Source organism: Brienomyrus brachyistius, chromosome 25 (genome assembly GCF_023856365.1).
Source record: "Brienomyrus brachyistius isolate T26 chromosome 25, BBRACH_0.4, whole genome shotgun sequence".
Classification (NCBI taxonomy): domain Eukaryota; kingdom Metazoa; phylum Chordata; class Actinopteri; order Osteoglossiformes; family Mormyridae; genus Brienomyrus; species Brienomyrus brachyistius.
The window spans coordinates 9,420,366-9,439,882 of NC_064557.1; the positions used below are offsets into that span (position 1 = coordinate 9,420,366).

At 47.1% G+C, this 19,517-nt stretch overlaps 2 protein-coding genes and 1 long non-coding RNA gene across 4 annotated transcripts; 2 read left to right on the top strand and 1 right to left on the bottom strand.

Moving 5' to 3' along the window:
• The first annotated feature begins 1,115 nt into the window (after positions 1-1,115).
• Positions 1,116-13,942, top strand: galnt7 (UDP-N-acetyl-alpha-D-galactosamine: polypeptide N-acetylgalactosaminyltransferase 7). Of its 2 annotated transcripts, none has more exons than XM_048996658.1 (12): positions 1,116-1,534; positions 2,562-2,992; positions 7,445-7,611; positions 8,384-8,514; positions 8,864-8,943; positions 9,315-9,497; positions 10,616-10,733; positions 11,425-11,547; positions 11,803-12,021; positions 12,550-12,648; positions 12,797-12,925; positions 13,359-13,942. In XM_048996658.1, exons 1-12 carry the CDS (start codon positions 1,424-1,426, stop codon positions 13,494-13,496), a joined length of 1,929 nt encoding a protein of 642 aa, XP_048852615.1. In that variant the 5' UTR covers positions 1,116-1,423; the 3' UTR covers positions 13,497-13,942. The 2 variants fall into 2 exon arrangements, with proteins under 2 accessions (XP_048852615.1, XP_048852614.1); XM_048996657.1 differs by lacking the exon at positions 9,315-9,497 and adding an exon at positions 9,662-9,844 and having other exon boundaries at positions 1,117-1,534.
• Positions 13,943-14,127: 185 nt separating this feature from the next.
• On the bottom strand, positions 14,128-16,141 carry hmgb2a (high mobility group box 2a). Its single transcript, XM_048996666.1, has 5 exons — positions 15,983-16,141; positions 15,216-15,380; positions 14,953-15,101; positions 14,697-14,871; positions 14,128-14,621 (listed from the first exon to the last, which is right to left on the bottom strand). Exons 2-5 carry the CDS (start codon positions 15,360-15,362, stop codon positions 14,457-14,459), a joined length of 636 nt encoding a protein of 211 aa, XP_048852623.1. The 5' UTR covers positions 15,363-15,380; positions 15,983-16,141; the 3' UTR covers positions 14,128-14,456.
• Positions 16,142-16,372: 231 nt separating this feature from the next.
• LOC125720790 (uncharacterized) lies at positions 16,373-19,006 on the top strand. Its single transcript, XR_007385573.1, has 4 exons — positions 16,373-16,736; positions 16,851-17,067; positions 17,155-17,268; positions 17,423-19,006. It is a non-coding gene; the product is annotated as an uncharacterized LOC125720790 (long non-coding RNA).
• The last annotated feature ends 511 nt before the right edge of the window (positions 19,007-19,517 follow it).

Sequence of the window (19,517 nt, forward strand, 5' to 3'; positions counted from 1 at the left end):
AAAAATTCACATTGTTACTCCACTTACGTAAATTTATTTTCCAAGAGTAAACAAAAATGTACTAATTTCTCACATTGAGGATCAACCTGCCAGTGACAAACTGGATGAGTGAATAAGACTAAATACTTGGCTGTTATGCTATTACATATGAAAGCGATTCAATAAATAGTTTGTTTTCGTTATGCGCCAGAAATTCCCACCCCACAAATCTAGATTGTCTTTAGCAAAAAAATCGTTTGCCCCCTACATCTTGCTGCCGTGTCATTCGTCCCGCTTGACGTGGCAACTTTCCATTGTGGGAGCATAATTACACTTTTACTGCGTAGATGTTAGAATAACCGGAATGGAGAAAGACAAGTAGAATCAGGCGCTGTGTAAACAAATATCAGGGGGAGGTGAGCTTCTCAGAGGTCCTACCTGACCCTGCAAGGCTGACGTGGGACTATAGAGCAAAAATGGGCGGTAGAGAGAGCTGCATACACACCCAAAAAAATCAACAAGATTATCTGTGAAATGTACCGTGCTATTTGACTGCTTTAGACGTGTTCACAAACTACTGCATGCAAGCTACTGGGTACCTAAATTTCCTTCGGGATCCATAAAGTATCTATCTATCAAATGTTTAGCATGCGTGTGCGTTACACTTCTATTTTTTTTGCACGTGTAGAAAACACTACTAACCACGCTGTCTCTAACCCGCACACTGCGTCCAAAACTACTGTTCTATGACTACTGGGCATATCTGTGAAGCGGTTTACACTTTATGGGCGCAGGCTGGCATCTCCCCGCAGCTTCTAAACCACCAGTCTGAATCTGTCTAAAGGGTCCTCTGCTGGATCCAGCCCCCCCCATCCAAGCGAAACACCTGATTTCCCCAGTTACCTGAATGTGAACAAACTGCCACCTGCTTTTCCACTAAATTATAAATCTAGACTGCAACTGCTGATAAAATTCATTTGGAGCAATTCCAGCGAACACCTGAGAAACAGAAATTCCTGCAAAGTCAATACGGGAAGCATGCATTTCTCCTGTGCGCAGGCCGGTGTCGCACATGCAACTTGCATGACGATGACAGTCCCGGTTCTCTGGATTAGAGAGACGTTTACTTTTTTTCCTGACGCAATTAGAGCCGTCCTCAGATCTCAATATATGGACAAGAGAGCAAATAGCGCTGCTACTTCCTGGTTCGGATTAACCACAGCACCCCACACGATCGCCCAGGCAGGTAGTCCGGGCGAAGCTGCGCCGTTAGCCAGAAAACTTTGTCCCGCTGGTAACAGAGAGAGGGGGGTGGGAAAGACTGGAAATTAGTGTACTGGGGAGGAGGGAGACTGGACGGACCCCATCCGGGCTTCGACGCGTAACGGGGCGAAACGCTGCCCTTCATTGCAACCAGCAATTTATTACTACTGATTATTCAAAGATGAGGATAAAAGTTGGTTTTTTCCTGCGCGCCCTTCTGTTCATTGGTACTTTACTGGGCTTGATGCTGCTCTGGACTTCCCTCTCGCCAAGCACAACGGATCTGCAAGGGGTACGTCCATTTATTTACCAGTCTTTCTGTTTACATATTGATCGTCATTATTATTTATAACGAGAAATGCTCGCACCCCCCGCGACCCAGTAGGATAAGCGGTTTGGAAAATGGATGGATGGATGGATGGAGAAATGCTCGCATATGCTGCCTAATCGCCGCCGAAGTGTTTAATTACCAAGTATCCGAATGGCCGTTGTCATGGAGATTGCAGGCGAGTGCGATGCTTTCTGCGCACCGGTTGGACAGATAACCTATTTACCCAGCCGGTAAGCTAGTCTTTCCCACGATAATTAGTAATCTAGGCTGATAGGGGCGCCACGTGAGCAAATCGTTTTCAGGGAGGGCCACAATGATATTACTAGTGTCCGTTTCGGATATCAGGTTCCTACGGATTGAAAAGAGACGTATTGGTGGATTTTATACAAGCAAGCTGCTGCGCTGCGTTTCTTTTGACCGGTGTTATGCGGTTATTCGTATGTTGAGCCTTCGGTCGCCTGCTGATCAGCAGGATTCCAAGCGTTAAATGCGGCAAACCGAATTACGCCGCGTGTCATTAATTTACAGGCTGTTGATATAATGTTGCGCCGGTCGAAATGTTTCCAGAGAATGAAGGGCATGAGGGGAAAATGCGTTCACGTTTATTTTTCCCTGCAGACGTACCATCTCAAAAGGTATCTATTTACAGATGTGCTGCATGTTTAATTAATCAAATAAATACTCATATCACGTTGGTTCAAACATAAAGTTGCTTAGGGCATGCAGAGCGCAGGTCGATATTTAGTTATTTGAGTGTGTGGGGTTTAAAATTGGTTTATAATAAAAAATTTCTGAGATATACAGCGTCTCCACTCTTTTGTATGCACATCTGGAATTCCATTGCTCTAATTATTGGTTTATGTGGCGTAAATATACAATTATGCACAAATGTTCAAGGAGATTTTATAAAAAGTTGATAATTCCCGAACAAGTACTTGCTCTATGCGTGCTGTGAGAGTCTGACCAACCTGCATTTCGTGTCTTACAGAGAGGGAAAATGTCCAATGACCTACCATTTAACGCTATGAATGACAATTTGGACCCTATGAAGCCTGTCGTTCCATGGCCTCGTGTGGAAGGTGTGGAGGTGAACCTCAATAACATCAATCAGAAGGAGGGCGGGGGGGGAGCGGCTATGCAGAACAAGAACGTCGTACAGAACCAGTACATCACGTTTAAGCCGCAAACCCACGTCTACACCGACCCGGTTCTGAAACGCGGGGTCCTGGGCAACTTTGAGCCCAAAGAGCCTGAGCCTCCCGGCATCCTCGACGGCCCAGGAGAGGGCGCCAAACCCTTCGTCCTGGGGGCAGAGTACAAGGAAGCGGTGCAGGCCAGCATCAAAGAGTTTGGCTTCAACATGGTGGCCAGTGACATGATTTCCCTGGACCGCACCGTCAGTGATTTACGCCACGAGGAGTGAGTAGCCTACCTGCAGCCCCAGATATGCTTTACTGTACTCAGATATTCATAAATCCTTCTCCTAATACACAGGAAGCATATGTTAGGCCAGCGGTATCAAACTGCAGTCCTGGGGGGCCAGAACCCTGCACATTTTTGAGTTTCCCCTCATTTAACACACCTGATCTAACTCCTTGTGCTAATTAACATACAGCTCTGGAGCTGAATCATTTGTGGCGGAACAGAGAAGTAACTGAGCTACACAGGGCTCCAGCCCACCAGGACTGGAGTTTGACAGCCCAGTGTTAGACCTTCCCTGAAGGTGGAGTAAAACGTAACAGCATGTTTACATCAAGCGCCGTGGGAGTGCGGCTGTTGCTGTACAGCATGTTACACACCCACACGTGCTGAAAATCGCTGCTTTCTTTTTTTCTTCTTGGCTCATGCAACCTCAAGTCATAGGTGACCCTTCCTTCCATCGCCACCCTGTGACACAGCCTACATCATGCCCAGCCACCAGAAAGCAGATTGTTCTTTTTTGACCCAGCTAATCGATATCATTCCTGTATTCGTATTCCCACTCATGCAGTGGAGGCCGGTAGTGCCCTTACATGTAACCCTCAGACCTTACCATGGTTGGCCCTCTGTCTCTCTGAGATTTCACGTGGCTGGGTCACACCACATGAGCGCTGGGTCACACCACATGAGCGCTGGGTCACACCACATGAGTGACTGTGGCTGGCGTAAGGTGCCTGGAAATTAAAGGTGTACATTAGGCAGAAGGAGAATGAAGATGTTTCTTAAATAGACCTGATTACCGTGGGCAAAGGATAATGCTGCACGGCGCAGAGATTCTGAACATACTTATCAAATATGTGCATGACGTATTTCCAAAATACAAAGCTTGTGTGATGCAGGGAAAGGTCACATGGTTTGAGGACAAGTCTGGAACAGCCGCACAATGACTGGGTTTAAACCCTGATGACAACTGTTTATACCAAACCAGAGTAACAAGATTTGCATGTTTGTGCCACGATTTCCCATGATCCTCCCGGGCAAATTAGTACCACAGGACATAAGGTCAGTGCAGTGAGGGATTAGACTCCTTTGATGACTGAGAGGACATGGTGACTAAGACCTGCCTATGGGCTTTGGCTTATAGGAAAAAAATGTGTAGAAATAGGTTGGTGGTGCTGGATTGCTAAGAGCCTAGACATAAAGGGCAGGGCATTGTGGGTCGCACCCTCAGAAGCCTGTAAAGGTTATGGTGTGCTTCAGCGAGCAAGCTATCTAATACGTAACCGTCACCGGAAGGTGTGTCCCAGCTGAAAAGAGGTCTTATATTTGTAGTCGTGGTCAAATGACATAGCAGCCCACGTTGCAAGCCAGGACTGGTTTGGCTGTGTGGAGATAGGATTGGCTGTCGCTTTTGTGACCCTGTACTCAAACAGTGTGCAGTGTGTCACGTGCAAACATCACAGTCAAGATAATCGTCACATACAATCCTGTTAATGTACACAAGTGCAGGAGTGCATGTCCGTACAAGGACTGCTGCAATAAATGCAGTACAATAAGTACAATGAGTGAATTATTTCCAACAACGAAGTATGGTTTGTCAAGGGGGGTAAATGCGACTGAGCAGTCAGCTGGCTTTTCTGGTCATAAGGGTAATGGTCTGTGGAAGACACTGTTTGTTTTAGCACACAGTGGTCTGTGGTGCCTCCCGGAGCGGAGTAGTGCAAAGATGTTGCAACCCGGGCGTGCGGGGTCTGTGATGATTTTCCCAGCCAGCTTCCTGATTCAAGATGAGTGCAGGTCCTGGAGGGTGGGCAGGGTAACAGCGATGAGCTTTCTCGGTTTGCCCTCTCGGAAAGCGATTCAGGATTTAGGTGGGCATGTTACGCTCTCAGCAGTTAGCGCTCGTCTCGGCCGTGCTGCGTGACAAGCAGCGCCAAAGCATGGTGACGTTTTTCAGACTGGTTCCTAGACACGTTCTGCAAGACCACCGTCCTTCATTACTGCTTCGTGGCAGAAGGTGGCGCTATAGGTTTAAGATGCTCAGAAAGCTACGCGTAAGTAGCATATAGTCCCACATTTCGCCACCTTCGTTGTTCCGTACGGGAAACGAAAGTTTATTTTGGTAGCAATTCATTGGCGTGTATATTGACCAACGCTGTGCAAAAGTTGGCATATATTAAATTTCGAATATGACTAGGAGACAAGATGTCGTTTCCTGTACAATACCTACGGGAAACGAAATTAGCAGGAAACGAAACCAATCCGAAACCTTTGTAAAGTGAGAGCTGTAATATTACTGTTTTGCTGGGGAGTAACTTGAGTGCATGTCTGATGTCTGACTGCTGGTTCCCAAGAGGCCACAAGTCTATTGAGATTTAAAAGTGTCTTTTGGGACTTAAACCCCGCAACGACGGGCGGCAGAAATGTCGACATCAAAGCTTGTTAAAGCGCCAAATTCCCCGCCCTGCGCTCCACTGGGCATTCGCAACCATAGCTGAGAATTAAACTGGTCTAACCGGTAAAATGAGGCACTTCATGCAATATATGCTTTATGCTCACTGTGTGTATAAGGCGAACATTTTGGGTTGTTACAGACACCGAGAAAAAAAACATATTACCTACATAGGAGAGATTTTGACACTGGGGAGGTGGACACAATTTAAATACAAATGTTTGTTTGGGGTGGGTGAATGAATACATATTAAACAAGCGGGTACACTTTCCACCCGGTTCCTATGCCGCTTTATGTAAGCAAAATATTTCAAATCGAAACTGCGGTCCTTATGAACAACGTGGCTATATCACAGTTCATCAAACCGAAATGCATGGGCGCTTAACGCAATCTGATTTACTTAAAAAAACAGCCGAGTTGAAAGCGGGTTGTGCGCGGCTCCGGTTATCTCCTTCATTGAAAAGTGCGCGCTTTGCGCGGTCCCGGGTCTCTCCTTCACTGCCATGCTTGGTGACAAACTTGCCGCGGAAACGCAGCTGAAGCGGCCTCCTGCTGAGACGGGGGAGGGTAAGTTCACAAAGGACTATTGCTTTCACCCCCCCCCCGGTCTTACAGCCATTTGGACCGACAGGCTGCCGCATCCCTCCCCCCGTGGAAGTTGCAACGTGCGTCTCCTGCTGTTTCGCGCAGTAAACTCATAAAACCCCTGTTGCTGTCTTGCGCCGTTGCGCACAGCCCCACATTACGTCTGTTCCCCTTAAGCAGTTCTGTAAACGTTTCCGTGTTCTCTTTTTGCAGTATGGCAGAATGCATGCAAATTGTATCTCAAGCAACGAGTTGTATTTTTAACGTTTGCCTATTTTAAAAATTTCATCTAGTAGGGGCAAAAAAAGTAGTTGTAGGACATAACAGTCTGGAGCTGAATTCCATAAGCATATTTTAAAATACATTTTTGATACTGACATGGAGTAAGGCAGCAATATATCGGCTGGAGTATTGTGTGATAAGGGGTGTTCTGGGTGGGGGGTGGTCTCTGTTCCCAGGTGGGGGGCCTGGCAGCATGTGTGTCTACACATAAAGTGAATACTCTGATTCCTTTTCAAAACGTGCTATAGTTAAAAAGAAAATTTCATAAGAGTGAAGTGTGTGTGTGTGTGTGTGTGTGTGTGTGTGTGTGTGCGGACAGAGAAGAACGGCTTCTACTGAAGGGGCAGCGTTTAATTTTCTTGCTGTATCTAAGATGCCTACAGGATTATTATTATTGTTATTATTATTGTTGCTGTTTCCAGCCCCTGCTTTTTTGCAAATCTGTAATAAGACCAATTAGCAAAGCATGGTACCATCGGAGTTAGCGGCTGTGGGAAGATGTTGTGACAGGAGTGTTGTGTATAATTACTGTAATTATTCTTATATAGCCTCCGGCGACTCTTCTGTTGCAAAATCCCTATGCTACATGTACTCAGGGGCCTAGCTAGAAAGTTTAAGCCCCCTACCACAGTATCACCTTGGGGGGGACCACCCTTCTAGGGCTGCTACTTTCAATCTCAAGAAATACGGATTCTCCCCCAATTGAATTTCCCGGCTGGGGGTGGGGGTCCCTCACGCTACAATTTGCAAAGCTAATGTTCCCTGAGCGTATAAATTGTAATTTTTCATATTCAGGGCCCCCTGCAAAGTGCTGGATATCCCCCCCCCCGAATATGCCAGGGTATCCATGCCCCTCCAACACCCCTGCATGCACCGTATTAACAAAGGGATTAAGGTCACTGGACTGATGTGAATTTGATGTGAATTTGACCTCACGGTGTATTCTGCAAACGACTGTGCACTATATGTTCTGCACACACTGTGCTGTGGTTTGTGAGGGCGGACTGTGACCACATGATGAGGCTTTTGATGAGGTGGAGTGTGTGCGGGTGTGTTACAAGTGAGGCCTTGGCGAGGCTCTGGGGAAAAGCAAGACGAAACCTACAGATCCGGTGTTCCCTCTCTTTATGCAGGTGCAAATACTGGCATTATGATGACAACCTGCTGACCTCCAGCATCGTCATCGTCTTCCACAATGAGGGCTGGTCCACCCTGATGCGGACGGTGCACAGCGTGATCAAGAGGACGCCCCAGAGATACCTGGCCGAGATCGTCATGATTGACGACTTCAGCAATAAAGGTGCACGGGGCTGTGCCGGCAAGCCCTCTGGGGCCCCTACGCCAGTGCCACCGGTCAACCCATCAGGCACCATTAGCGGCCACCTAGGGCGCCACCTTCTGGTGGGGCGCCAACTTAGCGAGGCAATTCCATTTTATCACAGATAGGGGGTGCTAGTGGTGAAGCTCTCCTAGGGTACTACATTGGTTTTGACCAGTACTGCCCTATGCTCAGATTGGTCTCTGAGGGCAGAGTTCGTAGCTGGGCATCTGAACGGGTTTGGTACTGGGTGAGATCTTTTCTGGGGTGGGTTCAGAGTATTTCCTGGGGTTTTGCTGAGACTCGGACGTCATGAAGAAGCTCCTCTTCAGAGTGCTGTATCTGTGCCCTTGTTTAGCCGAACCTGTGGCACAAAGGTAATCGAGAGAGACGCTCGTAATCTGCCCCTACGAGATGTTCGTTAACCTCCCGCTAACAAGCTGTGCCCACAGCTCCTAAGTGCTGTAATAATTACCTCGCACAGCAAGGTAGGAGGCACTGAGCCAAGGGTCTGGCACAGGAAGTGAGGCGGTCAGGATAAGACAGGCCCCCCCCCCGCGCCGTCATTCAGAACCACAGGGTGGCACATGAAAGCATGTAGCGAAACTCTGCATGAACTCCGAAGCAGTCTTCATATTTGTTACTGACGCAGATGGTAATTTACTGCTCAACAGTTAATTAGCTGCCAGTAAGTGGCTTGTCCGTTGTTCTCGCCGGCATGTGACCCGGCTCTCTGCACCTCTTCTCCCCCCAGCACACCTGATGGGGCACTTGGACGACTACATCAAGCAGTGGAATGGCCTGGTCAAGGTCTTCCGGAATGAGAGGAGGGAGGGTCTAATCCAGGCCCGCAGCATCGGGGCCCGGAAAGCCACTCTGGGTCAGGTGGGCTCCCAGACACCTGTGTGCGTGTGTGTGTGTGTGCGTGTGTGTCCGTGATTCTGGGTGCTTGGCTCATACTGCTGTCCTTAGGATCACTTCTCAGGAATTATTGGTAGGAAATAAGTATTACATATAAATAATATGTATCATTTTTTTAAATTGATGCTGTGTAACAGCTGTGCACAGCATCTGCTCAATAGCCAAATACGAGCGCGGTATGAATAAATTATAGCATATTCATGACTGTTTATTTGTTGTGAGTGTGCAGTGTATGCTGCCCCCGGTGGTAGTGGCTGGCATGACGGTGCAGTGTGAGGTCACCTAAAGTGTGGCGTATGATTTCCTCGCTCAGGTGCTCATCTACCTCGATGCCCACTGCGAGGTGGGAGTGAACTGGTACGCTCCTCTGGTGGCTCCCATATCCAAGGACAGGTACCGTACAAGCCGGAGCGCCGCGTCCCCGGCCTCGAATGGACATGTGACGTGTGTGCTGCGATGGCGGGGAAAGCCTCCTCGCCCAGTTCCCCACCCCCCCCTGCTCTTTCGAACATGAGAGACCTTGAGAGAGAGATTCGCTAAACGGTGACGCACGCCGCACTGATCGCCCGCGGTCTGGCACGCGGCTCACACTGCATTTTTCATCGATAGCCCGCATTCCCCTGCATCTCACCAGCTGAGTTTACTCAGCGTGTGAAAAATCCCAGCTACCAGTTGCCGGTGTTTCCGCCGCGCCTGATCGTCTGAGCCGGGCAGTGCCCGCCGTATGAGACTGTGCCTGTTTTGTTTCTCGTCCAACACTGCAGAACAATATGCACAGTGCCTTTGATAGATTACATAGACGGCAATGAATATGACATAGAGCCGCAGCACGGGGGCGACGAAGACGGCTTCGCCAGGGGGGCCTGGGACTGGAATATGTTCTGGAAGCGGATCCCGCTGACTGATAGGGAGAAGGCTAAACGGAAGCATGTGACAGAGCCCTATCGGTAACTGCTCCGCGGACACCTCTCCCCCCACAGGCCTGACTGAAACCCTCCTCTCTTTTTTTGTCTTGTCCTCCTGTTTTGTTTTCCTTTTCGTTCGTCCACCCCCTCTGCACGCACGATGACTCCTCCATGCCCCGCCCACCCGCCTACCGTAATAACCCTAGAACGGTGTGCACGGTGCCTCTCATTGACTCTGTACACGGCCAGACGTTCGTCTTGGAGCCGCAGGGTGGTGGGAACGAGGACGGCTTCGCCAGAGGAGCATGGGATTGGAGCATGCTCTGGAAGCGGGTGCCGCTCACTAGCAAGGAGAAGCAGAGGCGGTTAACTTTGACTGAACCATATCGGTAATTTACACCGGCGGCCGGGGTGGCTACACCTCGCGGCTCGGCGTTAGCTGTGTGGTGGTGGGCCAGTTCTGTTATCTCCTCTGTTCAACTCTCACCCAATCAGGACGCTTTCAGTCCTGCCCTCCCCCCCCCAAAAAAAAAAAATACTTTTTAGGGGCCTAAATTGTAGCATGCATGCTAACAGCTAATAAATAAACAACTAATAAGCGCTGTTTCCACACTGCAGGGTCGCCAACTCTCGCGCATCCGGTGTGATGGTCACGCTTTCAGACTCGCGCTCACGTCAAGACGTCTTTCGGCAAACCTGTATCATTCCATCATAAACCTAAAATTAGCTACACCGAAAGCGCCGGGGTAGTTTGCAAACCCAACAGATTATTTTACAAGCTAATAAAATTCTTGCACGCATGCAAATACGTGCGCATGAGTGGGCAGACTTGTCTGGAATTGAAAATCTCACGCCAGCCAGCTGACCAAAGTTGGCCACCCTGACACCGTCGATCCGTTGCTTCAATTGAAATCAGGCCCACCGCACGTAATTCCCAAAAAATCACTTCAGCCAGGACCACATGAAACACAACCCCTCCCGCCTGCCCCCCCTCCCTGTTGGGCTCCCCCCGTATGGATTCACAGCCGCGTGTGTCTTCCTTGTTTTCTGTGGTCTTTGATTTCCTTACCCTTACGTTCGTCCTGTGCTCTGTTTCAGTCGTGCCATCGTTACGCTGCCAGCATTCCCTGGCTAAGACCCTAGCACCTTCTATCTTTCAGATCTCCGGCCATGGCTGGGGGTCTGTTCGCCATCGAGCGAGATTTCTTCTTCGAACTGGGACTCTACGATCCCGGCCTGCAGATCTGGGGAGGGGAGAATTTCGAGATCTCCTACAAGGTGAACGAACCGTCAGCGCTGCGGGAATGCAGTCAGAATTCGGGCTCTGGCGAAATGCTGATGTTCTGTTAGTCATCCATCTATCCATCCATCCATTCATCCATCGTCCTTAACTGCTTATCCAGCCCAAGCTTGGCAACACATGGCAGGGTCCATCCTAGAAGGGAATCCCGACTGTCACTATTATTTATAGCAGAAATAGATTTGAATAGATCAGCAGAGCAACAATAAAAAACTGCTTCATATTCCTTATTTTAGCCTCTATTGAAGGCACATCTTTCAATGCTTTCAAACTGATTTCTAGAACTCTTTCAAATTTCTTTATGCTTGGCCTCGGGGTGGCATGGTGGTGTTCTGTTGCCTCACACCTCTAGGATCAAGGACTCTCTGCCAGGGTTCCATGTGTGCTGACTGGGATAGGCTCCAGACCCCTGCGACCCTGAATAGGAGAGGCGGTGGATGGATGGATTCTTGGCCTCAATTTTTACATCATAATCATTATGTGCAGTGGCAGTAATATTTCCTGACAGCATTATCATTAGTGGATTCATAAAACTATATAACTCATAGCGGGGTTAAATACAGAGCTTATATGCAGGCCGTTGATTGGCCTGATTGGTTGATATTGTGCGTGTGCGCGGGCTGTGATTGGCCAGATAGATTTGATGGACAGGGGGTTCGGTTTGCACAGATCTGGCAGTGCGGGGGTCAGCTGCTCTTTGTGCCTTGTTCCCGGATCGGACACATCTACCGGCTGCATGGCTGGCAGGGAAATCCTCCCCCAACCCATGTAGGCTCCTCCCCCATACTGAAGGTCAGTGGCCACACTGTCTTCATGCTTTGCTTTCTGTGTCTGGCATCCATCTTGGGATTGTTTGAACCAGGCAAGAAATAACTGTTAGACACATTTAAAAGCAGCCCAGTCCGCAATGGATTATTTTTTTGTTTATACTTATTTCGTGTACCGCCTCAGTCAGACCAGAAAATAAATAAAAATAATAAAATATTTAATGAAAATTTGTAGTTGGCCTGAAAGATTGATGCACATTGTACATCCTCGGCCCGGTAGAATTACGTCCGTGTGGTGGAGGTCTGGTGGGACGAGTACAAGGACTACTTCTATGCCAGCCGGCCGGAGACAGTAACCCTGGCTTATGGGGACATCAGTGAGCTGAAGAAATTTCGGGAGGAGCACAACTGCAAGAGCTTTAAATGGTTCATGGAAGAGATCGCCTATGACATCCCCAAGCACTATCCACTGCCCCCCAAGAACGTCGCCTGGGGGGAGGTATCTGGTTCCCTCCTTTTCTGTTGCGCTCAGGGTGTGAGGCCAAGGTTCCTCCAGAGAGTGGGGGGTAAAGAATCATCTTAATGCTGACTAAGGAAAGTCAAGGAGCCTGTTCATACAAGACCAGGGCAGTTATTAGAAATGACCCGACAGGAAATTGCACATAACATGACACGGTTCATCACGTTATTACAGTCAAATTGCTAATATTTACCTGATTACCTTCACTATGACTGCGCATAGACAGTTAAACACCATTCAAATCATGTATGTTTACTTTGCATTTCACATACTGGGACAGTTTAAACCAGGTTAAGAGTGACATATACAAAGAAAATGGGCCCAAAAATAAGCACTGGCTAGATGCCCCCCCCCCCACTTCCATAACAGTGCTGTCCAGATTAATTACTGGAAGCTAGTTAAGTAGCTATGTGTTACTAACTAGCTAGGTTGTACTGCCTGTCACTGTTTATTGGCTTGTAAGAGATGTTCAGGGGAGTCAATTAAATTATTGACATTTTCCACCAGATACGAGGATACGAGACCAATTACTGCATAGACAGCATGGGTAACACAAATGGAGGCAATGTGGAAATCGGACCTTGTCACAGAATGGGAGGGAATCAGGTAATAATTTTTTCCTGGATTTCATTACTAATATTGTCATTCCTGTGGCTACAAGGTTACTTTCAGAATAACTAAATGCTTTTGGATGTACCAGCACTTTCCTCAGTGAATAGTCCATTAGTAACCAATCATCACTGGTCTCTTCAAGCTCTTCCGGATCAATGAAGCCAGCCAGCTCATGCAGAATGACCAATGTTTGACCAAAGGCTCAGATGTGATGTCAATCACCATGAATCACTGTAATCTGAACGAAAACATGGAGTGGAAGTATTTTAAGGTCAGTTTTTACATCTTTTTTTTCCTGTCAGAGGTGCGGACACTTAAATTGACTGACACTAGTTTCATGTGTGAATATTAAATGTTTTATCATTGGTGGATTCTTTGTCCAGAGTGACAAATACATACCTCTCCAAGGAAAGATTTTTCCCACTCAGACGATTAAGCTAAACCTAAATCTCACAGAAGTAGGACTTTTCTGAGCTGCAATTTCATTTTCAATTTAGACAGATCCACTGAAGCTCCTGCGATTTTACATTTGGAAGCCATATGATTTTAAATGTCAGCTTTAATTACGAATTCCCCGTGATGGCTTAAAACCAGACTTCAGTAGGAATGATAGCCGATTGTCTTTCAACCTTATATAGGTACTGTCTTCTGTGACAAACTGTCTAAGTCATTCCCAATAAAATAAATTAATTCTGACTTTACAGGATCTGTACCGGTTCACCCATGTTCCCACAGCGAAGTGCCTGGACAGATCAGACATCCTGCACACGGTGTTTATTTCTGAGTGTGACAGGAACAAGACGACTCAGAAGTGGGAGATGAATAGCATCGTGGCAGTGTGAATCTGGGAAGCATCATTCGTGCAGCAGGTCTTGAGAAACAGGTGCAGTTAAAAGCAACTATCTGAAAGAAGAGAAGCCGGCGATGGTGCCGATTGGCCATTCCATCAACCACTGGAAACGCTAATCATTGGCCAGGCTCCATGCTGGATGTTTACAGATGTCTTGGATGACAGTATTTTCCTCAGGGGTTTAAAAGTCATCTCTTTATAATGACAGAATTGCTCTATTCATCTGCCCATAAAATTGAAGACATTGGTTAATATGGATGTTTTTCCCCACGGATGCGTCTTGTCAATCATTGTAGTAAACATGTATTGGAGCAATAGAACCCACATAAAGCACATTGTCTCATTAGAATGGATTAGTTTGGGATATATTACTTCAAATGTGTGTGCATAAACTCCCCATATTTTAGTACTATAAAACTTTTGCGCAATTGTTACACACTGAAAGTCTCCAATTTTAACTGGAGTCCATGTTTACTGGAAAATGGGAGAATAGTTGTGTGGATCCACTTTAGGCATAAAAGCAGAACATCTCAGCAGCTGAAACTAGATGAAAACCTGCAGTGTCAAAGCCTCCGAAATCTACAATACATGCCGGGAAAAAACTCAAGCAGCACAAGTCGAAGTATCAATCATAATATACAAAATTTTATTATAAAAATTGCATCTACACAGAACAAAGTTTTAAAGCTCCAAGTAAAAAAAAAATCCTGTACTACACGTTTGTATATTTAAAAACGGCAGTGGAAGCATACAAACGGGAGAACCCACCACTATCCAAAACAAAAGGCAGTGCTTCGAGGACCAGATACTACAATTTACAAAACAACACATGAACCTAATATGTATTACAGCTATACACATTTCTGTACATGTTCTGAAAACCCCAATGCCAAATGTGTTGCATTCCATAGTTCACATTCTTGTTTTGTAAATACTGCTCAAGCCTCCAGGCCTAATCATCATCCTCATCATCTTCCTCATCCTCGTCTTCTTCGTCCTCATCCTCTTCGTCCTCGTCGTCATCATCTGCCGGTTCTGATTTCTTTGCCCCGGCTGACCGACCAGACGCCCCCTTCTTCCCACCATCTCCTGACTTGGCACGGTAGGCAGCCACATCCTGGGGGAGGTTAGTTTGGTTAGATGGGCACCAATCTATCAGTTTCAGTAGCTGGTGGGGTGGGGGCAGACCTACCTTCTCATACTTCTCCTTCAGCTTGGCGGCTTTCTGTTCATAGGGGGACTTGTCCTTAGGTGTCTGCTTGGCCCACATCTCACCCAACTTCTTGGCCACGTCCCCAATGGAGATACCTGGGTGGTCATTCTTCACCTTTGGACGGTGCTCAGAGCAAAAGACGAAGAAGGCCGACCTGTTTACCATGGAGGAAGACACGATATTAGACTATGGAGGGTTGAGACTAACCCCCCGCCCCCACGGCAGCAACACTCACGGTGGACGCTTGGGGGCGTTCGGATCCTTCTTTCTCTTGCCTCCCTTGGCTCCTTTAGGAGGAATGTAGTTCTTCATCTCCCGCTCATAACGAGCCTTGTCGCTCTTCGCCATATCCTCGAATTTGGTCTTCTCCTTCGCCGACATGGTCTACAAGAAAAAAAACGCGGCGATCCTCACTATCAGCCCACCGGGCCATTCTGTATCACCACCACCTCCCCCGCAACAACCCCGGAAAAAGGCGCGGCCGGACGCCCGCCTCACCCTCCATCGCTCCGAGCACTTCTTGGAGAACTCGGCAAAGTTGACGGAGGTGCCCGGGTGCTTCTTCTTATGCTCCTCCCTGCACGTCTGCACGAAGAAGGCGTAGGAAGACGTCTTCCCCCGTGGCTTGTTCGGATCCTTACCCATGACTGCTACTCCCTGTGTCTAAAGCGCCGGAGAGTAATAAAAAAACCGGTTATATGCCTCTAGCGCCTCGCAGCCCGGGGCTGTATCCAACTTTAATCCCGACGCGATCCCGCCGCAGAGCCGCCAGAACAATGAGCGCTGCCTCCATCTTGTTTCCCGCCTAAAGTTCGCTCGGCCATATCTTGGCGCTCGGCGGTAGTTTCGGGACCTCGTACGGCCATAAAACCCCGGCAAATAGTTATTAAAATAGCCGTATGAATAAGTTTCAGTAATCGCCGTCTATCAACCCCCCATTAAACTATTTAACCGACCGCCGACATCTCAAAAGTCATAGCCGCTAGGCTAACGAGCGTGTGCTACGGCGCCTAAAGCCTGCTTAGGCGGTTCAGACCGCGAGGAAAGAAATAGTGGAACAAATAATTCTTAGTTTTATAATAAAAGCACAGCGACGATACTACTGGACAATTCAAACTAGTTTGCTGGGTAAGTAACCCAAATTACAAAATTAAAAATTAGGAAAATACAATAAATACCTTAAAATAAAATCACAACCGAAATATAGGCTTTAGTTTCCTAAACAATAATAATAATAAGCAGAAAAACCGAAGCTCCGTACTCACCTCTATGAGCCTGTAAACTTTATCGTAGAGTGCACTCACTAACTTCCTCGGACTGTTTTTTCCACTGCCGTACAGTTCACATAAACTTGATTAAATGTGCCAGCAACTCCTCCCTCGCGTTCCGCTGTTGGTTCTCGGCGAGCATTCAAATTTGAATCTGAGCCCCGGTTCGGGCGACAACGTCAATTGATTGGCCCGCGGTGCCTTCCTGCCGCGCGCTGCCGCCGTCAGTCAAACCACCGCGGCCGCCCCCGGAGGGTGGGGGGTGGAGGGCAGACTCTCCAGTGATTGGGCGAGCCAGGGATTTTAAATCGACGGCGACAAATGTCCGTGGCCCAGGCGTTTACAATGCGACGCAGTGATTGGGTGAACGTGGAGCGGGGGGAGGGATGGGGGCGCGCGCGCGGTGTTTTGAATTACAAAAACAACAGCTACAGCAATGGGAGAGCCGTGTCGGGGAACAAAGGAGGGTTGAAATTTAATTAGCCAGCTGGCTGACGACTGCCGCAAACCGGAATTAGCCGCTCGGCGAGCCTGTCGCTATCCACGAAGAAGAATGTTTTTTAAGAAAGTGCAACCACGAGCCACAAAAAGAAAGTTGAGCGTAGTTCAGCCATGTAAAAACAGAAATACACCATTTCAGTCGAAATTATTAGTCAGATGAACAAGAGTAACTACATTTATTGTCTCCCTGCCGAAACATTAATTTTCCCCGTTTGATATTTTCGCCGGTATTCGTGTCCGTGAAGACAGAGTAAGTATTTGAATAATAACTTAATATGCGTAAATATTTAACTATTATTACAGTGCATGAATCCCTAAAAGCCCCCGGTGACAAGTTTGGCTGAGCCCTGTTGTGCTGCTTCAGTAGTTAAAGCCGTGCGCTTCGCTGAGCCAGACGGCCCCCAGCCAGCCGTGGCGTACCACGCCGGTGACACCTCTCCGCGCCGGCCCACATGGCGCGCAGCGGGAAAGCGCCTGTCAGCTGCCGCTTCCTCCCGCCCTCTGTTTTGATGCTATGAAGAAACGGGTGGGGCTTCCAGTAGCCAGTGGTTAACTGACTCTCACCCCCCAGGAGAAACACCGTAGGCATTAAAAGTACAATTAAGATTTGTTTTTGAAAGGTGGTTCAAGGCTGAAATAAACTAAGGAATTGTCCATTTCACTTGCAGGAAACGTGTCATTAAAGCCGTCGCAAAGCACTGTTAGCTGAAGCAGCCTATTGGCACACACACTGAAATTCCTTGAAAATGGCTAATAAAGCACAACAGAAATTTAAGTCACTTGTAAGTACTGCAGCGGTTCTACAGGTTGAGTCATTGTCTCAGCCCCTATGTTGTGTGTCGGATAGCCTTTTGGCTTATATGGTAATTGTTCAGCATGGTCTCCATGGTGAATTAAAATTTGCATTAAGGTACGTAATTTATTTTTATTACTTAGGATTGGGTCATGTGGCATCTTTGAAAACAGGAGTTTGCTTGCATGCAGAACAAAGCCAGGAAAAAGGCCATACACAGCACTGGAGCTAATCCGTTCTCTGCCCTCCAGTCCAGCACACCACAGGAAGTAAGGCAATCTGTCTGTGTTTATCTCTTGTCCTGAGCTGATGGGGTCTCGCAGAGTCCAGCAACCAGACGCCATCAGAGCGCCAAACCAGCAAGCCCAAACTGTTACACGGCCTTCCCATCTGTCGGTGCTGAGCAACACTCAAGTCTTCAGATGAGTCAAACATGAGGAAATAGTTTTTTGAACGCATTGCACAATTTTGGGGTGCTGCATTATTTTATTTGGAACTGTTTATGTGTAGATTTGCTTTAACCATCAGTCCAAAATGTTGTGTTTTGGTTTTGCAGTGTTAAGTACACCCCTTTAGATTCTCATTCATGGTATTTTATGGCACCAGACATCCCCCACAGCCAGCGCTACTTATTATGAAAGGACAGTTCTCTTTGTATACGTAATTTTTTTCCATATTAATTGCTGGATCATGGATTGGTATGGTGATGCGGCGATTAGCACTTTTGCTTCACACTTGCAGGGATGTGTGTAAGGAGTTTGCGTGTTCTCCCCGTGTTGTCATGGGGTCCCCCCCACAGTCCAGAAATATGGTGAGGTTATTTGGAGTTATCAAATTGCCCATAGGTGTGAAAGGTATGTGAGTGTGCCATTTGATGGGCTGGTGCCCCATCTTGGGTTGTTCACTGCCTGTAGCCTCTGGACCCCCTGTGACCCTGAATATGGCAAGCAGTTATGGAAGATGGATGGATGCTAGATTGCTTCTCTGTATGCTTCGAATGTGGCATTATGGCTCAGCTGGCAGCCTTTTTACACCAAAGCTTCTGTGTGTGGGCGATTTTGCACGTTCTTCCTGTGTTACAATGAAACAAACTGCTATTTAGGTGAACTAGTGAATCTGAAAACAGTTCTCTTCTTGTGGATTAAGTCTAACAGGTATCCTTCCTGTATTTTCAATATGGCTGTAAGCTTGAATGGCACTTGTAAGGAACCTGAAAATTAATATTCTTAATGACAAACACCTGGTTTTAAAACGCAACTTCTGAGTCATGTTTAAGGTGGCACGCTTTTCGTTAACTGGTAAGACAAGACCTGTAGGAAACACAAGTGGCAGAGTTAAGAAATTCTGAGTTAATGTTATTAAGTGTTAGTTTGCAGTGAGATCTGGTGCCTTTTCCCTGGGATTCCTGTCCCGTTGACTTCTCTTGTTGTGAGCTCAGACTGTCTGTATAACATCTCGTTCTGTAAGAAAAACCCTCAAACCCAAGGACTTTGCAGCAACGTTTAAATACACCAGTGCACTATAGCTGGTTTTAATTTTTTTAATCCAGAATGTTAATGTGTTACAGTATTCACTTGTTGGTGGAATAGGGGGTTTATGACAAACCTCTGCATGTCTGGACCTGAAATGAAGAGCTTGATGTGATATATGATATTGATGTGAGGTATGAGTAGGAATGATGTTCAGATTGTTTTTGACAAATGTTGATAAAGCAAAGCATTATTTTATCTCAAAGTCCAGAATATTCCTTAGCATTGTTTTCAGGGTGATTCCACTACTACCCACCCATGATTCAGACTTACAATAGCCTTAAAGCTGGAAACCCCAATAGCAAATCAATTCTAAGATGACCAATAGTGATTGCTTTCGTCTCCTGCTGTGCTCTTAATGGGAATGGGAATGAGCAGCTATCACTGGAACTACCACTGCCCATTGTAGTGCAAAGTCATTCCGAGCAAAGGTGCGTGAATCATTTACATACCCTAAGCCCCCAGCTGTTTACCAATCCCAACCACTGAAAAAACACCTCTCACATAGTGGATGGGCCTTAAAAGACAGGCTGAGGTGAATGAGGCTCACCCAGTGTGAAAATGCTCACAGAGCCATTAAAGTACCATGACATCACCATCTATCCTTGCAGCTTTCATGTTTAGCTGATGCATATGTTTACTAGCCTGTTTAAAACAGAAGCGTAGACTAATGTCCGAGATGAGAGGTTAATATTATTAATGCTATTAT